General features: G+C 37.6%; 1 protein-coding gene across 3 annotated transcripts in view; it reads right to left on the reverse strand.

The window, feature by feature from the left end:
* Window positions 1-2,319: 2,319 nt before the first annotated feature.
* The window catches only part of LOC126237249 (caspase-1-like), a 195,151-nt gene continuing 181,749 nt past the window's right edge, over window positions 2,320-15,721 (reverse strand). For all 3 annotated transcript variants that reach the window (XM_049947164.1, XM_049947162.1, XM_049947165.1), the window contains 2 exons: window positions 3,123-3,252; window positions 2,320-3,017 (listed from right to left, as the gene is read on the reverse strand). In XM_049947164.1, coding sequence (XP_049803121.1) covers window positions 2,779-3,017; window positions 3,123-3,252 — 369 coding nt within the window. In that variant the 3' untranslated portion in view covers window positions 2,320-2,778. The remainder of the gene's footprint in view (window positions 3,018-3,122; window positions 3,253-15,721) is intronic.

Genomic DNA, 15,721 nt, shown 5'->3' on the forward strand with positions numbered 1-15,721 from the left:
GGCAGGGTACTGCAGCCTAAGGCACTTCACAGCCACAGTAGCTCGTGCTTGTGGGCCTTCACAGTTCTTGCGCTTGGGAGGGTGTCTCTTGGACAAGGAACATCTTACACTAGCATATTTGCCTGCACACCTCACACATTCCTCAGTGAAGTACAGCAGCACTCCACATATATTCAAGTCCTTGACAGCAAATGCACTGGGGCAAGCCTTCCTTGTTCCATAGACATAAAACACTGACCTGAGTATATGCCACCTCTTCACCAAAAACAGGCTCCTTTTTTCTCCTGATTCTTATTGACTACTACCTGGAGTAAAGGTGGATTTGACGACCCCACACACACACACACACACACACACACACACACACACACACACACACACACACACACACACACACCAAATCTGTTGTCCTCTCCTCCAGATCTTTAAGAGGTCAGGATCTGTGCACTTTTGGGAAACCCTTGAAGACTGCTTTCATGAGACTGTCTGGAACAAAAGCATGAATGCAGAAAGGAACCAAGAGCTCTGCTGCCGCACTTGCGGCCTTCCTGAAATCTTTGACATTTGAGAGTTGAACTCTCCCTGTCTCCTGCAGGCCTCAAAATGATGACGGCTCTCATCCATGGTTTGAGGCACTGCAGAATCAGTTTTAGCTTTCATATATCTCCATGATGTTCAGACCACCTGGCAGTGAGTGCCGAATGGGAGTTGGCTGTATTTTGTGTATGTTGGTTTTCAGCCGTTTTGCATGGCCTTCCTCTGTTCCATCACAAGTGGTTGATACGGATTGGAGGCTGCTTCTGTGGCCCCAAATTTTGGATGAACAGGTAAGGCCCTCAGTGACTACAGTGAAGTGTTCAAAGACAAAGAAATAGCTTTACAATTAATAACAGATGTTGACAGTTGGTATTGGAAGCATCCAGTTGCTTATATCAGTAAGCCACCCAGTCAGACACACTTCAGATTTGGCCCAGTAGAACTAGCTATTACCACCAGAAGTAAACTTGGAAACACACTAGTAAGAGGTAAAGTGCCTACAGCATAGACACTGGCCGGAGAGAGGGATATGCAGACAGGGCAAACCTACTTGTCCGTAGAATCAAATGTTATCCGAATTGGCAGAGCCTTAAAGGAAGAAAAGTGAGACATTGATTTACAGTTCAAATAGGATTTCTGGCAGACTTGGGAAGAAAACTAATATCTTCCTTTCTACAAGAATATAACAGATATGAAAAATGCAGAGGAGAACTTCTTTATATGTACATTCAGAGAATTTAGATGGTACATAACAGAACTTAAGCTTATGACATTTTAACTGCTTTAATACTTTTGTTTAATGTCACATCTCTTGTAATAACAGTCACAATCAATCATTAAATTCTTTTCTCATTTATGTCAGTATTAAGGCGTACTGCTGCATTATGATAATATATGTACATTCAACTCTACAGAAGCAGAACTCTATGGATCCGTGGAAACAGATGCGGAACTTGGTGAATCAAAATTCTTTTATGTTGCGACTAGAAAAAGAAAAGCTAAATAGTTCAGGGATTGTCAGAAATATTATACTCATGTAAACATAAATCTATGATGGAAAGGAACTTTAATTATCTGCCATACAAAGGAGGTAAGAAGTCTTGAGTTTCCTGAAAACACTGTTCTTTGGCAGTCACTGCATTTTGCTTCTGGACGCCTCTTATCTCTATCTTTTCCTTTATTTTATATGCTGGATGATCTCCCACTGTTGAACTTTTTGTCAAATATATATATATGGGTCTTTAAATATGTCTGCTTGTGTCTGTATGTGTGGATGGATGTGTGTGTGTGTGTGTGTGTGTGTGTGTGTGTGTGTGTGTGTGAGAGAGAGTTATCTACCATATTATAGCTTTTGTTCTGGGAATTTAGATGTTTCAGCTTCTAGTTCACAACTGATTTACACACTTATTAAATGTAAAAGTAAGACTTTATACATGTTTAGACTATCACATTCAGTACAAGGGAAAGGTAATTTCAATTTGGATACCTATGAAAACAGGTTTATAAATTTTCTTTGTTATCAAATGGTTGAAATGGATCTGAGCACTATGGGACTAACTACTTAAACCTAACTAACCTAAGGACATCACACACATCCATGCCCGAGGCAGGATTCGAACCTGCGACCATAGTGGTCGCACGGTTCCAGACTATAGCGTCTAGAACCGCTCGGCCACACCTTCCTTGTTATCACTGAGGTCTTTATGAAGGAGTACTTACATTTATTCCATACAGATGTTTATAGAATTATGGAGTATTTTGGGATAGAATTGAAAAATCAGATTTAAAAAACTCTTCAAAATTTCTTTATTAAAGACATAGCTTAACAATCAAAAACTTAAACAGTTTCTGTAATAATAGTTGATCTTACACAGAAAAAGGAAAAAACAACAAAATTCTCTAATGGTAATAAGAAGGTAACCTCATGAAAGATTCTGAATAAAAATCTTAATAGGCAAAAGCAACTTATTTCCTCAGTCATTTCATTTGAATAAATATTTCTGTCGCTGTATAATCTGTTTACACAATCAAGTTGTATTATTCACAGCCAGAAAAACGAAATGAGATCACGCATTTAGGATCACAAGTTTTATATGAACACATGTATTAAAACGTCATGGCAGGTGGCAATTGTTCCAATATAAATTCTCAAATTATATCAAACACCCAATTTTCTATGAAGCTTTGAAGTGAATTTGAGCAACATTGTGATGATTTTGTATAAATTAACTATGAAAATGATCATTTTTTAGGACGAAAGTACACATCTCGTATAAGCATCGTCGTGACAGATGGAACTTGCTTCTTCTCATGTTGCCATAAAACAACATCATTAAATGATTCAAATTCCACTGCAACTTTCCGTGCAGTACGTGTTAGAACCCTAAGGAGATCCATTGTGGAAGCATGGGCCATAAGTTCTTCACACAAGCACTGGATGAACCACGTACCACTTTCAGGGTTTCGCCACGAATAAAAGCCTGTAATTTTATTTACATGATGATAAGAACAGAAAATTTTATCACATGGAAGTATATAGCAACTATCTGGTAGGCAGTATCTTAAAAATATGAGGATATGCTTACCTTCAGCAGAGCTGTAAGCAATTAAAAAATCCGCATGTGCTGGAATTTTGTACGCCTCTTGGGATGAGTCAGTCTGAGTTCTTGAGCGAACTAACCTCACACCAGAGTCCACTTCCTCTCCTCGACAAGCCTTAAATCAAAACACAGAATGTGGATAAATAAATAAATAAATAAACACACACACACACACACACACACACACACACACACACACGTACGTACGTTATATGTATGTATCATGAAACCACATGTACTTGAAACTGTATCATTTTGAAGACCTATTTCTGTATTATATTGCCAGATCATAGCAACTTTTTACTACATTTTTGAAATCAGGAAGAAGAATGTTATTGCATAATCATTCACATTTTAAAACACCAACCTCTCAGGAATTTGGTGTTACTGTTTAGTAGCTCAAAATTTTCTGCATCCAACACTTGTATGTGTTAACAAAATATTTCAATTTCAGTATTAGAGTTCCTATAAAAATTTGTGTGTGTTTTGCTACACTGTATGAAGAGAAACCCCTAGAAAAATTTTAATATTTATGCCCTTTTTAGAAAGTAAGAGTCTATAGTTGAATGAAATAGCTTCATTGCCAAATGTGAATGTACAGGGTGTTTCAAAAAGAATATACATCTTACAAAGTATTATTTTGCCCAAACTATCCATCGCTGTGTCTCGACTCTGCTATTGGAGAAGTGAGTACATAGCCTAGTTTTTATTAATAGCCGCTAGATGTCAGTTGTCTGCTGTTTTGCTTGGTAACCATCATATGTTAAAATAAATACTCCGCAGCAGAAATCATTGTGTGTTCTCAAGTTGAGGAGTGAAATTCCGTGATTACAGTGCAAAGATGTTTCAGGTTGAGGTACCAAGTTGATCCTCCAACTGGCTGGAACATTCACAGATGGTATCGACAGTTTCTAGATACAGAATGCGTATGTAAAGGAAAGTGTCCCGGCCACCCTCGTGTTTCTGAAGAAAATGTTGCACAAATTCACAATGCTTTCCAACATAGTCCTTCAAAATCAATTCATCATGCCAGTCGGGAGTTACAACTGCCTAGAATAACAATTTGGCATGTTTTGAGATGATGGTTGGTTATGAAGCCGTGCAAGTCACAGCTGTCACAAACTCTGTGTCCTGATGACAAACACAAACGTGTGGCATTCTGTAATGAGATTCTAGATGCTATTGACAATGGTAACACTTTCACACAACGCATCAAGTTCAGTGATGAGACTTTCTATGTTAGTGGTCAGGTAAATAAGCACAACATCCAAATTTGGGGCTTGCAGAACCCATACGCAGCCACTGAACACGTATGAGATTATTCCGAAGTATGTGTGTTTTGGGCGATGTATCCTGATCATCTGTTTACAGCCCATTCTTCTTCGACAGAAACATGGTTAACAGTCAGCAGTATCTCACTATGTTACCAAACTGGTTGTTTCTGAGGCTGCTTGAAGACAACTTCATTTTTTAACAAGACACACCACACCCTCACTCGAGTCGTCAAGTGTGTTAATATCTGAATGAAACCCTACTGAACCGTTTGATCAGTCATCAAGGAGCTGGCAATTTAGCAAGTCTCAGTTGGGCTCCACAGTTACTGGATTTGACACCCTCTGACTTCCTCCTGTGGGGTTTCATTAAAGACAATGTTTATGTACCACCACTCCCACAGAACCCAGAAAAGTTGAAGAACTGGACCCATACTGCCATAACATCAGTGAAGAAGGATGGGCTTACCTGAGTGTGGGAGGAATTTGAGTATTGATGTGATGTTGTTTGTGTCACTGATGGAGGACACATTGAACATCTGTAATCTGAACTTGAGAGGTTTGTAAATATGTGTGTAAAGTTTCATATTCACATGTCTTAAAGTTTGATGAATATATGCATTCAAAATACGTATGTTCTTTTTGAAACACCCTGGGTATTACGTATCATTCTTGAGTTATGTTGATTTTGTAGGAGATCTGTATTTTAATGTTTTATAAAATATTCTTACACAAACAGATGCTGAAATAATGCCATAGTATGAGTAGTTTATCTGTACTCAAATAATTAGGAACATGCTCTCTTTATTCAAATTTGATTGCTCTTTGTCTCTGTGCATTGTTTACCACTTTTGTGATGATTATGGAACTTAGTATCTGCAAGCTGGTATTTTTTAATGTGATATGTTATAAATATACTTGAAAAGTAACTTCAGTTGTGTTAACTTCATCATTTAGAATTGTTTAAGCACCTATCAGTTCATCTACTGGAAATAAAACTAAATAGAATTGGAGCAGTTAATATCAATAATGTTACATACTAAAGTAACTTCCCTGGCTGCTGCCCATCCCAGCACTACATTTTTTAAAATTTAGTTATTCTCTTTTTGTTTGACTCGTGTATCACCCACATTTCACTTCCAAACACTGATGCACTTCAGCGAAATTTATTTTAGATGCAATGAATTCCTCTTCCTCAGATGTGCATTTCTTCCTGTCATCCGTCTGTATCCTATATCTTATATCCTTTCTATTTCAGCTTTTGTTAATTATTTTGCTAGGCAAATAGCAAAATTTATCTACTTTTAGTGTCCCATTTCCTTATTCTTTCAGCAACATCTGATGAATTTAACTAAATTCCATTACTTTTGAAAAACTTCTGTTTACGTTCATCTTGTACCCTCTTTTCAAGACACCATCCATTTCACTTAACTGCTCTTTAAAGTCCTACGCCATCTCTTGTGAAATTAAATCAGCACGTCTTAGTTTTTATTTCTTCTCCCCAAACTAATCTTTTCCAAATTTTTACTTTGTTTCTTTGGTGTTTGCTCCATGAATAAATTTAGTAACATTGAGGATATGCTGATGTCCTGCCTCACTTTGGAACTGCCACATCCCTTCCATGTCCTTCAATTTCTAATGGCCATCTCATTTCTGTGCAAATTATCTGTTATTCCCAGTATTTTATACCTGTTGCCTATGTAATTTTGGAGAGCATATTCTAGTTGGCTTTGTCAAAAGCTTTCTTTAAATCCACAAATGCTATAAATCTAAGTTCACCTTTCATCAGTCTTTCTTGCAATTTAAGTCATAGGGTAATTATTGCTTCTTATGGTTCTACATTTCTTCACAACCTGCATTTATTTTGCAGGAGGTTAGCTTCACCATTTTTCCCATCCTTCTGTTAGCAGATCATGCAAATATTTTGCAGTCATGGCTGATTAATGTAATGGTTTGTACCATTTACTCCTTTAAATTTGAGGATATTCTGCCTGTCTCAAATCCTTCACATTAGGTGTAACACTTCCATCACGGTTGGCTCTCACAAAGCTTTCAGTCATTTTGGGGTGATGGCATCTACTCCAGGGACTTTTTTTACTTAGGTTTTTCAATGTTCTGTCAAATTATTCTTATATCATCATCTCTCCCATCTCACCATAATGTATTTCCTCTTCGATTTCTACGAAGTTATCTTGAAGTTTATTTCCCCTTCTATTTATTCCTTCCACCTTTCAGCTCTCCATTCTTTCCTTTGTGCTAGCTTGGGCCATCTGAGCAGTTCTCGCTCTTTTCAGCAGTTCTCGCTCTTTTCAGCAGTTCTCGCTCTTTTCAGCAGTTCTCGCTCTTTTCAGCAGTTCTCGCTCTTTTCAGCAGTTCTCGCTCTTTTCAGCAGTTCTCGCTCTTTTCAGCAGTTCTCGCTCTTTTCAGCAGTTCTCGCTCTTTTCAGCAGTTCTCGCTCTTTTCAGCAGTTCTCGCTCTTTTCAGCAGTTCTCGCTCTTTTCAGCAGTTCTCGCTCTTTTCAGCAGTTCTCGCTCTTTTCAGCAGTTCTCGCTCTTTTCAGCAGTTCTCGCTCTTTTCAGCAGTTCTCGCTCTTTTCAGCAGTTCTCGCTCTTTTCAGCAGTTCTCGCTCTTTTCAGCAGTTCTCGCTCTTTTCAGCAGTTCTCGCTCTTTTCAGCAGTTCTCGCTCTTTTCAGCAGTTCTCGCTCTTTTCAGCGGTTCCATCAGATACAGACCCTGTGCCATCAGAAAATCACATTAAACTGAACTGAATCCCAAATATTTTACTGGTGATTTTACTTTATTTGCTAGTATTTGTGAGCCAAATTCATATGAAAAAGCAACAAGTTGTTAAAAATGAAACGAAGCCGTAAATGACATCCATCACTCAAAAGAAACACTGACTATGGCCAGTTTACACTCAACAAAAGAAATCAATTCTAAATGGATATTGGCACGTCTAAGAAACATCAGATGATTCAAAAAATTGATATCAGGTCATTTTGTTCAAAGGGTTATTCCCAGATAGCAGGAGTGGACTCTGATGAAACATTCATTTCTGTTCCTGGTTGTTCATTTTTTACCCTGTTAGCCTTAGCAGCCAAATTTGATCTTGACATGGAACACATGGATGTTCAATCCACATTCCTATATGGTTATCTGAAAGCTTACATTCCTCAACCCAGGGGTTACTTAAAGGAGAGTAAGGCAACTAATGTTTGCAAACTGAAGAAGGCAATTCATGGTCTCAAATAGCATCACTTGTTTGCTATCAGAAGCTACATCTCACATTTTTTTAATGAAGCTGAGGAACTCTGAAAAGAAATCTTTGCATTTATATCCTAACTGAGAAGCAAATTATACTTGTTCTGGTCACTTATTCAGACAAATTTATCGACTACTCGAAAAGAAATAATAGGTGGAAGAAATAATTGAAGAAAGGATTGAATGATCAGTTGGAGACTAAATAGCTTGGTGAACTCCGTGTGTTCACTAGAAGATAATGTGAAACAGAAAACAATGGATGATTAGCAAGTAAATATTCAGCAAACATACTCAAGATATTTGTTATGGAAGATTTCAATCCAGTCACACATTCACTCAAACCTGGTCTGAAGCTGCAGGGAGACAAAAAATTGGGAAGAACAGCTGACAGATGAAGAACAACTTTTGATACATTTCATTCCTGATCAGCAAGGCATTGGGTCACTCCTGCATTTGGCTCAAGGTCCAAGACCAGACATTGCATATGAGGGTTTTAAGTGACTGGCCAATTACTCCAGTAAAGAAGATTTTTAGTGAATGTTACACAAAATAGATAAGTAATTTACTTTATTGTTGGAACGTATCCTCCTTATTTACTGATATACACCATAAACTATTGAATGTTACCTACATTCTATGTGCACCGGAAATCTCTGGGAAACATATTTAATGACTCTGTGTGTGTTAAGGTTCTCGTGCTAATTTCCTCAAAAATACTTTGGTAATTTTCACAATGAAAGTGCCAAGGCAGGTAGCTGTCCCCTACCTAAGGGAGTGAAATAGTGACTTAGCTATTAGTGCATTATCTTTGCATTCTTATTCTGAAGTTTGGTCCTATGCATAGTCCTGTCACCAGTCTGTACTCTAAACTATAACTTTTGAAGTGCACTTCTGCAGCCCACCTACTTAAACTGCATTTCTGTATGAACTGTAAATGTACATTACACATTTTACATCTTCAGAAATGCCATTTTCAACTTTACTATGTTGATTTGAAAGCGGGTCTTAGCCCAAAACTAATCAACGAATAAAAAATAAAATATTTTAACTTACAGATTTTTCGTTCTATTGCTTGAAAAAATTTTATTCAGGCTATTTCATTTAGATTATTCCTGCCTCTTACAGCCATATGCTAACAACATGGACGCCATTTTCATCCATCATCATCTTGAAGTGTGATCCAATCACCAAAATAATGATTACTGGGCTCTGCATAATAAATTGAATGATGCTTCCTTGATATGCACAGCCCTCTAATCATCCTCAATAGTGATGAATAGTCTAACAATCAGCATTGGCGGCCGAAGACTTCCGACATAAGAAGTCACGCTCATTCTGCCAACGGCCTTGTCAAAGAAGCCGGAGGGTGGTCAGAAGTTCAGGGTATTCTCTTGTCCTTGGGGTGGGAAACTGCCCCTAGAGGCAGAAGCATCAGCAATGATTAACAGCATGAGGAATCAGAAGGGAATGGAAAGCACTGCATTATTATTGTTGTGGTCTTGAGTCCAGAATTGGAGGGCAGCGTGTAGAGTAAAAATCATAGAGGGATACCAAGAGATGAATACACGAAACAGATTCAGAAGGATGTAGGTTGCAGTAAGTACTGGGAGATGATGAAGCTTGCACAGGATAGAGTAGCATGGAGAGCTGCATCAAACCAGTCTCAGGACTTCAGACCACAACAACTACTTCAGTCCAGAGACTGGTTTGATGCAGCTCTCCATGCTATTCTATCCTGTGCAAGCTTCTTCATCTCCCAGTACCTACTGCAGCCTACATCCTTCTGAATCTGCTTAGTGTATTCATCTCTGTCTCCCTCTACGATTTTTACCCTCCACGCTGCCCTCCAGTACTAAGTTGGTGATCCCTTGAGGCCTCAGAACATGTCCTACCAACCGATCCCTTCTTCTGGTCAAGTTGTGCCACGAACTCCTCTTCTCCCCAATTCTATTCAGTACCTCCTCATTAGTTATGTGATGTACCCATCTAATCTTCAGCATTCTTCTGTAGCACCACATTTCGAAAGCTTCTATTCTCTTCTTGTCTAAACTATTTAACATCAATGTTTCGCTTCCATACAAATACTTTGAGAAAAGACTTCCTGACACAATCTGTACTCTATGTTAACAAATGTCTCTTCTTCAGAAACACTTCCCTTGCCATTGCCAGTCCACATTTTATATCCTCTCTACTTCAACCATCATCAGTTATTTTGCTCCCCAAATAGCAAAACTCATTTACTACTTTAAGCGTCTCATTTCCTAATCTAAGTCCCACAACATCACCCTATTTAATTCGACTACATTCCATTATCCGCATTTTGCTTTTGTTGTTGTTTATCTTATATCCTCCTTTCAAAGACACTGTCCATCCCGTTGAGCAGCTCTCCCAGGTCCTTTGCTGTCTGACAGAATTACAATGTCATCATTAAATCTCAAAGTTTTTATTTGTTCTCCATGAATTTTAATACCTATTCCGAATTTTTCTTTTGTTTCCTTTACTGCTTGCTCAATATACAGATTGAATAATGTCAGCGATAGGCCACAACCCTGTCTCACTCCCTTCCCAACCACGGCTTCCCTTCATGCCCCTCGACTCTTATAACTGCCATCTGGTTTCTGTACAAATTGTAAATAGCCTTTCGCTCCATGTATTTTACCCCTGCCACCTTCAGAATGTGAAAGAGTATTCCAGTCAACATTGTGAAAGGCTTTCCTCTATGTATACAAATGCTAGAAACATAGGTTTGCCTTTCCTTTACCTTTCTTCTAAGATAAGTCTTAAGGTCAGTATTGCCCCAAGTGTTCCAACGTTTCTACGGAATCCAAACTGATCTTCCCTGAGGTCGGCAGTAAGTACTGGGAGCTGTACCCAGTAGCAGATATAGACTCAGATCGCAATGAAGTAGTGATGAAGAGTAGGCTGAAGTTTATGACAGTAGTCAAACAGAATCAATAGGCAAAGAAGTGGACTATGGAATTACTAAGGAATGACTAATTAAGTTTTTAGATTAGATTAGATTTACTTTCATTCCAATTGATCCGTAGTAAGGAGGTCCTCCAGGATGTGGAACGTGTCAGAAAAACAACAATACATGACAAATATTTACAACTAAAACAAATCAGCTAATGTACCATTCCACAGGTCCCAAGTGGAATGATGGTCATTTTTTAATGAACACTAAGAGTCATTTTACAAATACTAATGCACTGAATTTAAAATAAAGCTTTTTATTTACTTATAAGGTAATACAACTACTGTAATACTTATTTACAATGAACACATTACTGCACTGAAATTGTGCAGAAGTTATGTAGTACTTATATACAGATCAGTTGGTTTTACTAAGAAATTCATCAATGGAGTAGGAGTTGGCCACCAATAAATCCTTTAGGCTTCTCTTAAACTGAATTTCATTGGTTGTTAAGCTTTTTATGGCTGCTAGCAGGTTCTTGAAAATGTGTGTTCCTGAATAATGCACACCTTTTTGTACAAGACTAAGCGACTTTAAATCCTTGTGAAGATTATTCTTATTTCTAATATTGATTCCATGAATTGAGCTGTTGGTTTGAAAAAGTGATATTTTTAATGACAAATTTCATTAAGGAATAAATATATTGGGAAGCAGTAGTTAGTATCCCTAGTTCCCTAAACAGGCTTCTGCAGGATGTTCTTGAGTTCACACCACATATAACTCTCACTGCACGTTTTTGTGCCTGGAAAACTTTAGCTTGGCTTGATGAATCACCCCAAAAAATAATCCCATATGACATTATGGAATGAAAGTAAGCATAGTATGCCAGCTTTTTCATTTTTATATCCCCTGTGTCTGACAAAATTCGCATTGCAAACAGAGATTTGTTAAGACGCTTCAGCAGTTCTGTGGTGTGCTCCTCCCAGTTGAATTTATTATCAAGCTGTAATCCCAAGAATTTAACACTGTCCACTTCTTCTATCTTCTTGTCATCGTATGTTAGACATATACTCTTGGGACACCCATTACAAGTTCTGAACTGCATGTAGTGTGTTTTTTCAAAGTTTAGTGACAAAGAATTGGCTAGGAACCAGTGATTAATGTCCACAAATATTTTATTGGCTGATCTTTTTAAGACTACACTTGATTTGCTATTTATTGCAATGTTGGTATCATCGGCAAACAAAACAAACTTGGCATCTGGCAATGTTACTGATGAAAGGTCATTGATATACACAAGAAAAGTAAGGGCCCAAAATGGAACCTTGTGGGACCCCACATGTAATTAGTTCCCAGTTGGATGATGCCTGATAGCTTGATACATGTCTCTCTCCTAATAACACCCTTTGTTTCCTGCCAGAGATATAAAATTTGAACCATTTTGCAGCATTTCCTGTTATACTATAATATTCTAGTTTACTTAAAAGGATATTGTGATTTACAGTGTCAAATGCCTTTGACAGATCACAAAATATGCCAGTTGCCTGAAATTTTTTGTCTAATGAATTAAGCACATTTTCACTGTAAGTGTAGATAGCCTTCTCAATATCAGAACCTTTTAGAAATCCAAACTGTGGCTTTGACAGTATGTTATTTGAGATAAGATGGTTATAAAGACGACTGTACATTACTTTTTCGAAAATTTTTGAGAATGCTGGCAACAGTGAAATTGGACGGAAATTTGATGCTATTTCTTTATCTCCCTTCTTAAACAGTGGCTTAACTTCAACATATTTCAGCCATTCAGGAAATATTCCACTAATAAACGACTGGTTACACAGATAGCTTAATATGTTACTTAGCTCAGAATCACATTCTTTAATTAACTTTGTTGATATTTCATCATACCCACTAGATGTTTTTGATTTTAAAGATTTTATGATGGACATTATTTCTGTTGGGGTAGTGAGGGTCAAATTCATATTATGGAAGTTACTTGAAATGTCTGGTCTAAGGTAATCCATAGCAGCATCTACTGAACCTGAGAACCCCATCTTTTCAGTAACAGTTATAAAATGTTTGTTAAAAAGTTCTGCAACACTATACACATCTGTCACCAATGTATCATTTACTCTTAATGCTATTTGTTCCTCTTCATGTCTGGTTCTACCGGTCTCCTCCTTCACTATATCCCATATTGTCTTTATTTTGTTATCTGATATGACTATCTTTTCCTTGTAATATATTTGCTTTGACATCCGTATTACAGTCTTTAATATTTTGCAGTATTTCTCGTAATGTGCTATAGCATCAACATTGGAAATGTTTCGGATTGACAGATACAGTTATCTTTTTGTTTTACAAGATACCCCTATTCCTCAAGTAATCCATGGCTTCTTTGAGTAATCCATGGCTTCTTTGAAGACTTTGCTCTAACACTGGTAAGTTTTGGGGGAAAGCAGTGTTCGAATAAGGTAAGCACTTTATTAGCAAAAATGTTATATTTTTCATTCATGCCATGAGCACTGTAAACATCAGTCCAGTGAATGTCTCTGAGGAGTGTCCTAAAATAATCAATTTTTGGCTTACTGATTACCCTCTTGAGCTCCGATTTAACAGATTTTATATCCTGTTCAGTATTAACATTTAACAGAAGGAACTGCATGTCATGGTCTGAGAGGCCATTGACTATTGGTTTTGTAATATAATTTTGTTCATTGGTCTTTTCTATAAAGATATTATCAATGGCTGTTTGTGAGCAAGTGGCTATCCTAGTGGGGAACTTTACAGTTGGAATTAAGTTGAATGATAGTGTTACTAACTCAAATAAGTTCTTATTGGAAGAGTCTTTAAGGAAATCTACATTGAAATCACCAGCAACCACTATTTCTTTGTTTTTGGTTGTTAAATGGGCCAGTACAGCTTCAAGGTGGTTGACAAACAGATTAAAGTTACCTGCAGGTGCTCGATATACACTTAATATTATGAAGGATTTTTTGTGAAATTCTAATTCTATTGCACATGCTTCCATATGCTGTTCTAGGCAAAATTTATGAATGTCTATGTTCTTAAATTTATGAGAGTTCCTGATGAATGTGGCAACTCCTCCTTTCTCCATTTCTGATCTACAAAAGTGAGATGCTAACCTAAACCCTGTAACACTTAAAAGTTCTATACCAGTGGTCACATGATGTTCAGAGAGGCAGATTATGTCAGCTGGGTTTGAGGACTAATTCATCTATGCGGATAGTTAATTCATTAATTTTATTTCCCAGTCCTCGAATATTTTGATGCAATAAAGATAGCTGACATTTCTCATTGAGTTAAAATTGGGTGGAGTTAAAAATATCTGCTGACAGTTGAAAATTCTTAACCAATGGCTGTTTATGCTGATGTTATAAGCTGGAATTATGTTTATTTGATTTTTTTCTCCAACTGAAGGTTTGTCTCAGTTCTAACCTCTCTTAAAATTTGCTTTCTGTCCTCCCTACCCTAAAAAAGGGTCTTTTCTGAATCCTATAACCACTGGTATTTTACCACTCATGACAGTGCCTCCCCCTTTAACTTTCCTGCTATTTCCCCAGCCAATTTACCCTTCCCCTTCCTGTTGAGGTGAAGGCCATGCCTACTATAATCCCACCTACTGAGAGAATCAACATGAACCACACCAATGTGTGACCCCGCACCCGACATGTGCAGCCATTCCAGCTCCAAATTAACTCTCTTGACAGAAGAGTTCAAATTAGGTCGGTCATGGCGCCCAAGAACAGATACAAACTCAACACTAGTATGCTTCGATGCTGATGCAATCTTCACCAGGTCACACACTATACTGTACCCAGGATCTCTGTCAATACTGTTACCTGCCCTACCCACTATAACCACGGTGTCTTCCTTAGTGAAATATTTGCAAAGTGATCCTAAATCCTCTGTCACCTGCTCCACACCAGCACTAGGTTTTAAGTTCAAAGGCTATAGAGACAGCAATAAGGAATAGCTCAGTTGGCAGTACAGTTGAAGAGGAATGGACATCTCTAAAAATGGCAGTCAGGGAAGTTGGCAAGAATAAGATACATACAAAGAACTGAACTGTGAAGAAACCATACATAACAGAAGAAACGCTGAAGTTGATCAATGAAAGACGGAAGTATAAAAATGGTCAGGAAAATTCAGGAATGCAGAATGAGGAATAACATAAGTAGGGAGTGCAGGGAAACTAATATGAAATGGCTGCATGAAAAAATGTGAAGATAGCTAAAAAGAAATAATAGTTTGAAGGACCAACTCAACATATAGATAAGTCAAAACAACATTCGAATAAATTAAAAGGAAGGTTGGTAATGTTAAGAGTGCAATGAAAATTCCACTGTTAAATGCAGAGAAGAGAGCAGATAGGTCAAAAGAGTACACCGAAGGCCTCTGAGGGGGGTAGGTATGTTCAATGTGATAGACCAAGAAATTTGAGTGAATTTAGAGGAGATAGGGGATCCAATATTATAATCAGAATTTAAGAGTACTTTGGAGGGCTTAAGTTCAAATAAGGCAGAAGGGATACATAGAAATCCATCAGAATTTCTAAAATCATTGGGGTCAGTGGCAACGAAATGACTACTGAAGTTAGTGTGTAGAATGTATGAGTCTGGGAACATACCACCTGACTTTCAGAAAAATATCATCTACACAATTCCGAAGACTGCATGAACTGGCAAGTACGAGACTAATCGCACGATCAGCTTAACAGCTTATGCGTTGAAGTTGCTGACAAGAATAATACACAGAAGGATAGAAAAGAAAATTGAACATGTGTTATAGGTTCGTTTATAAATAAATAAATCTTCTGCTACCAGTCACGATTTTTCTTTATTTTACTATTCGCACGACGCATTTCGAGAAATAATTCCCATTTTCAAGTGCGTTTTTTGATGTGTGTTAAGCCATTTCTTTTGATGTTGTCAGTGTGTGTGAGTCTGCTTCATTTTGTTGACTTTTACTGTAATACATAAGTCCACAAAATGAAGCAGACTCACACACACTGACAACATCAAAAGAAATGGCTTAACACACATCAAAAAATGCACTTGAAAATGGGCATTATTTCTCGAAACGCGTCGTGCGAATAGTAAAATAAAGAAAAATCG

Source organism: Schistocerca nitens, chromosome 2, assembly GCF_023898315.1.
Source record: "Schistocerca nitens isolate TAMUIC-IGC-003100 chromosome 2, iqSchNite1.1, whole genome shotgun sequence".
NCBI classification, from domain to species: domain Eukaryota; kingdom Metazoa; phylum Arthropoda; class Insecta; order Orthoptera; family Acrididae; genus Schistocerca; species Schistocerca nitens.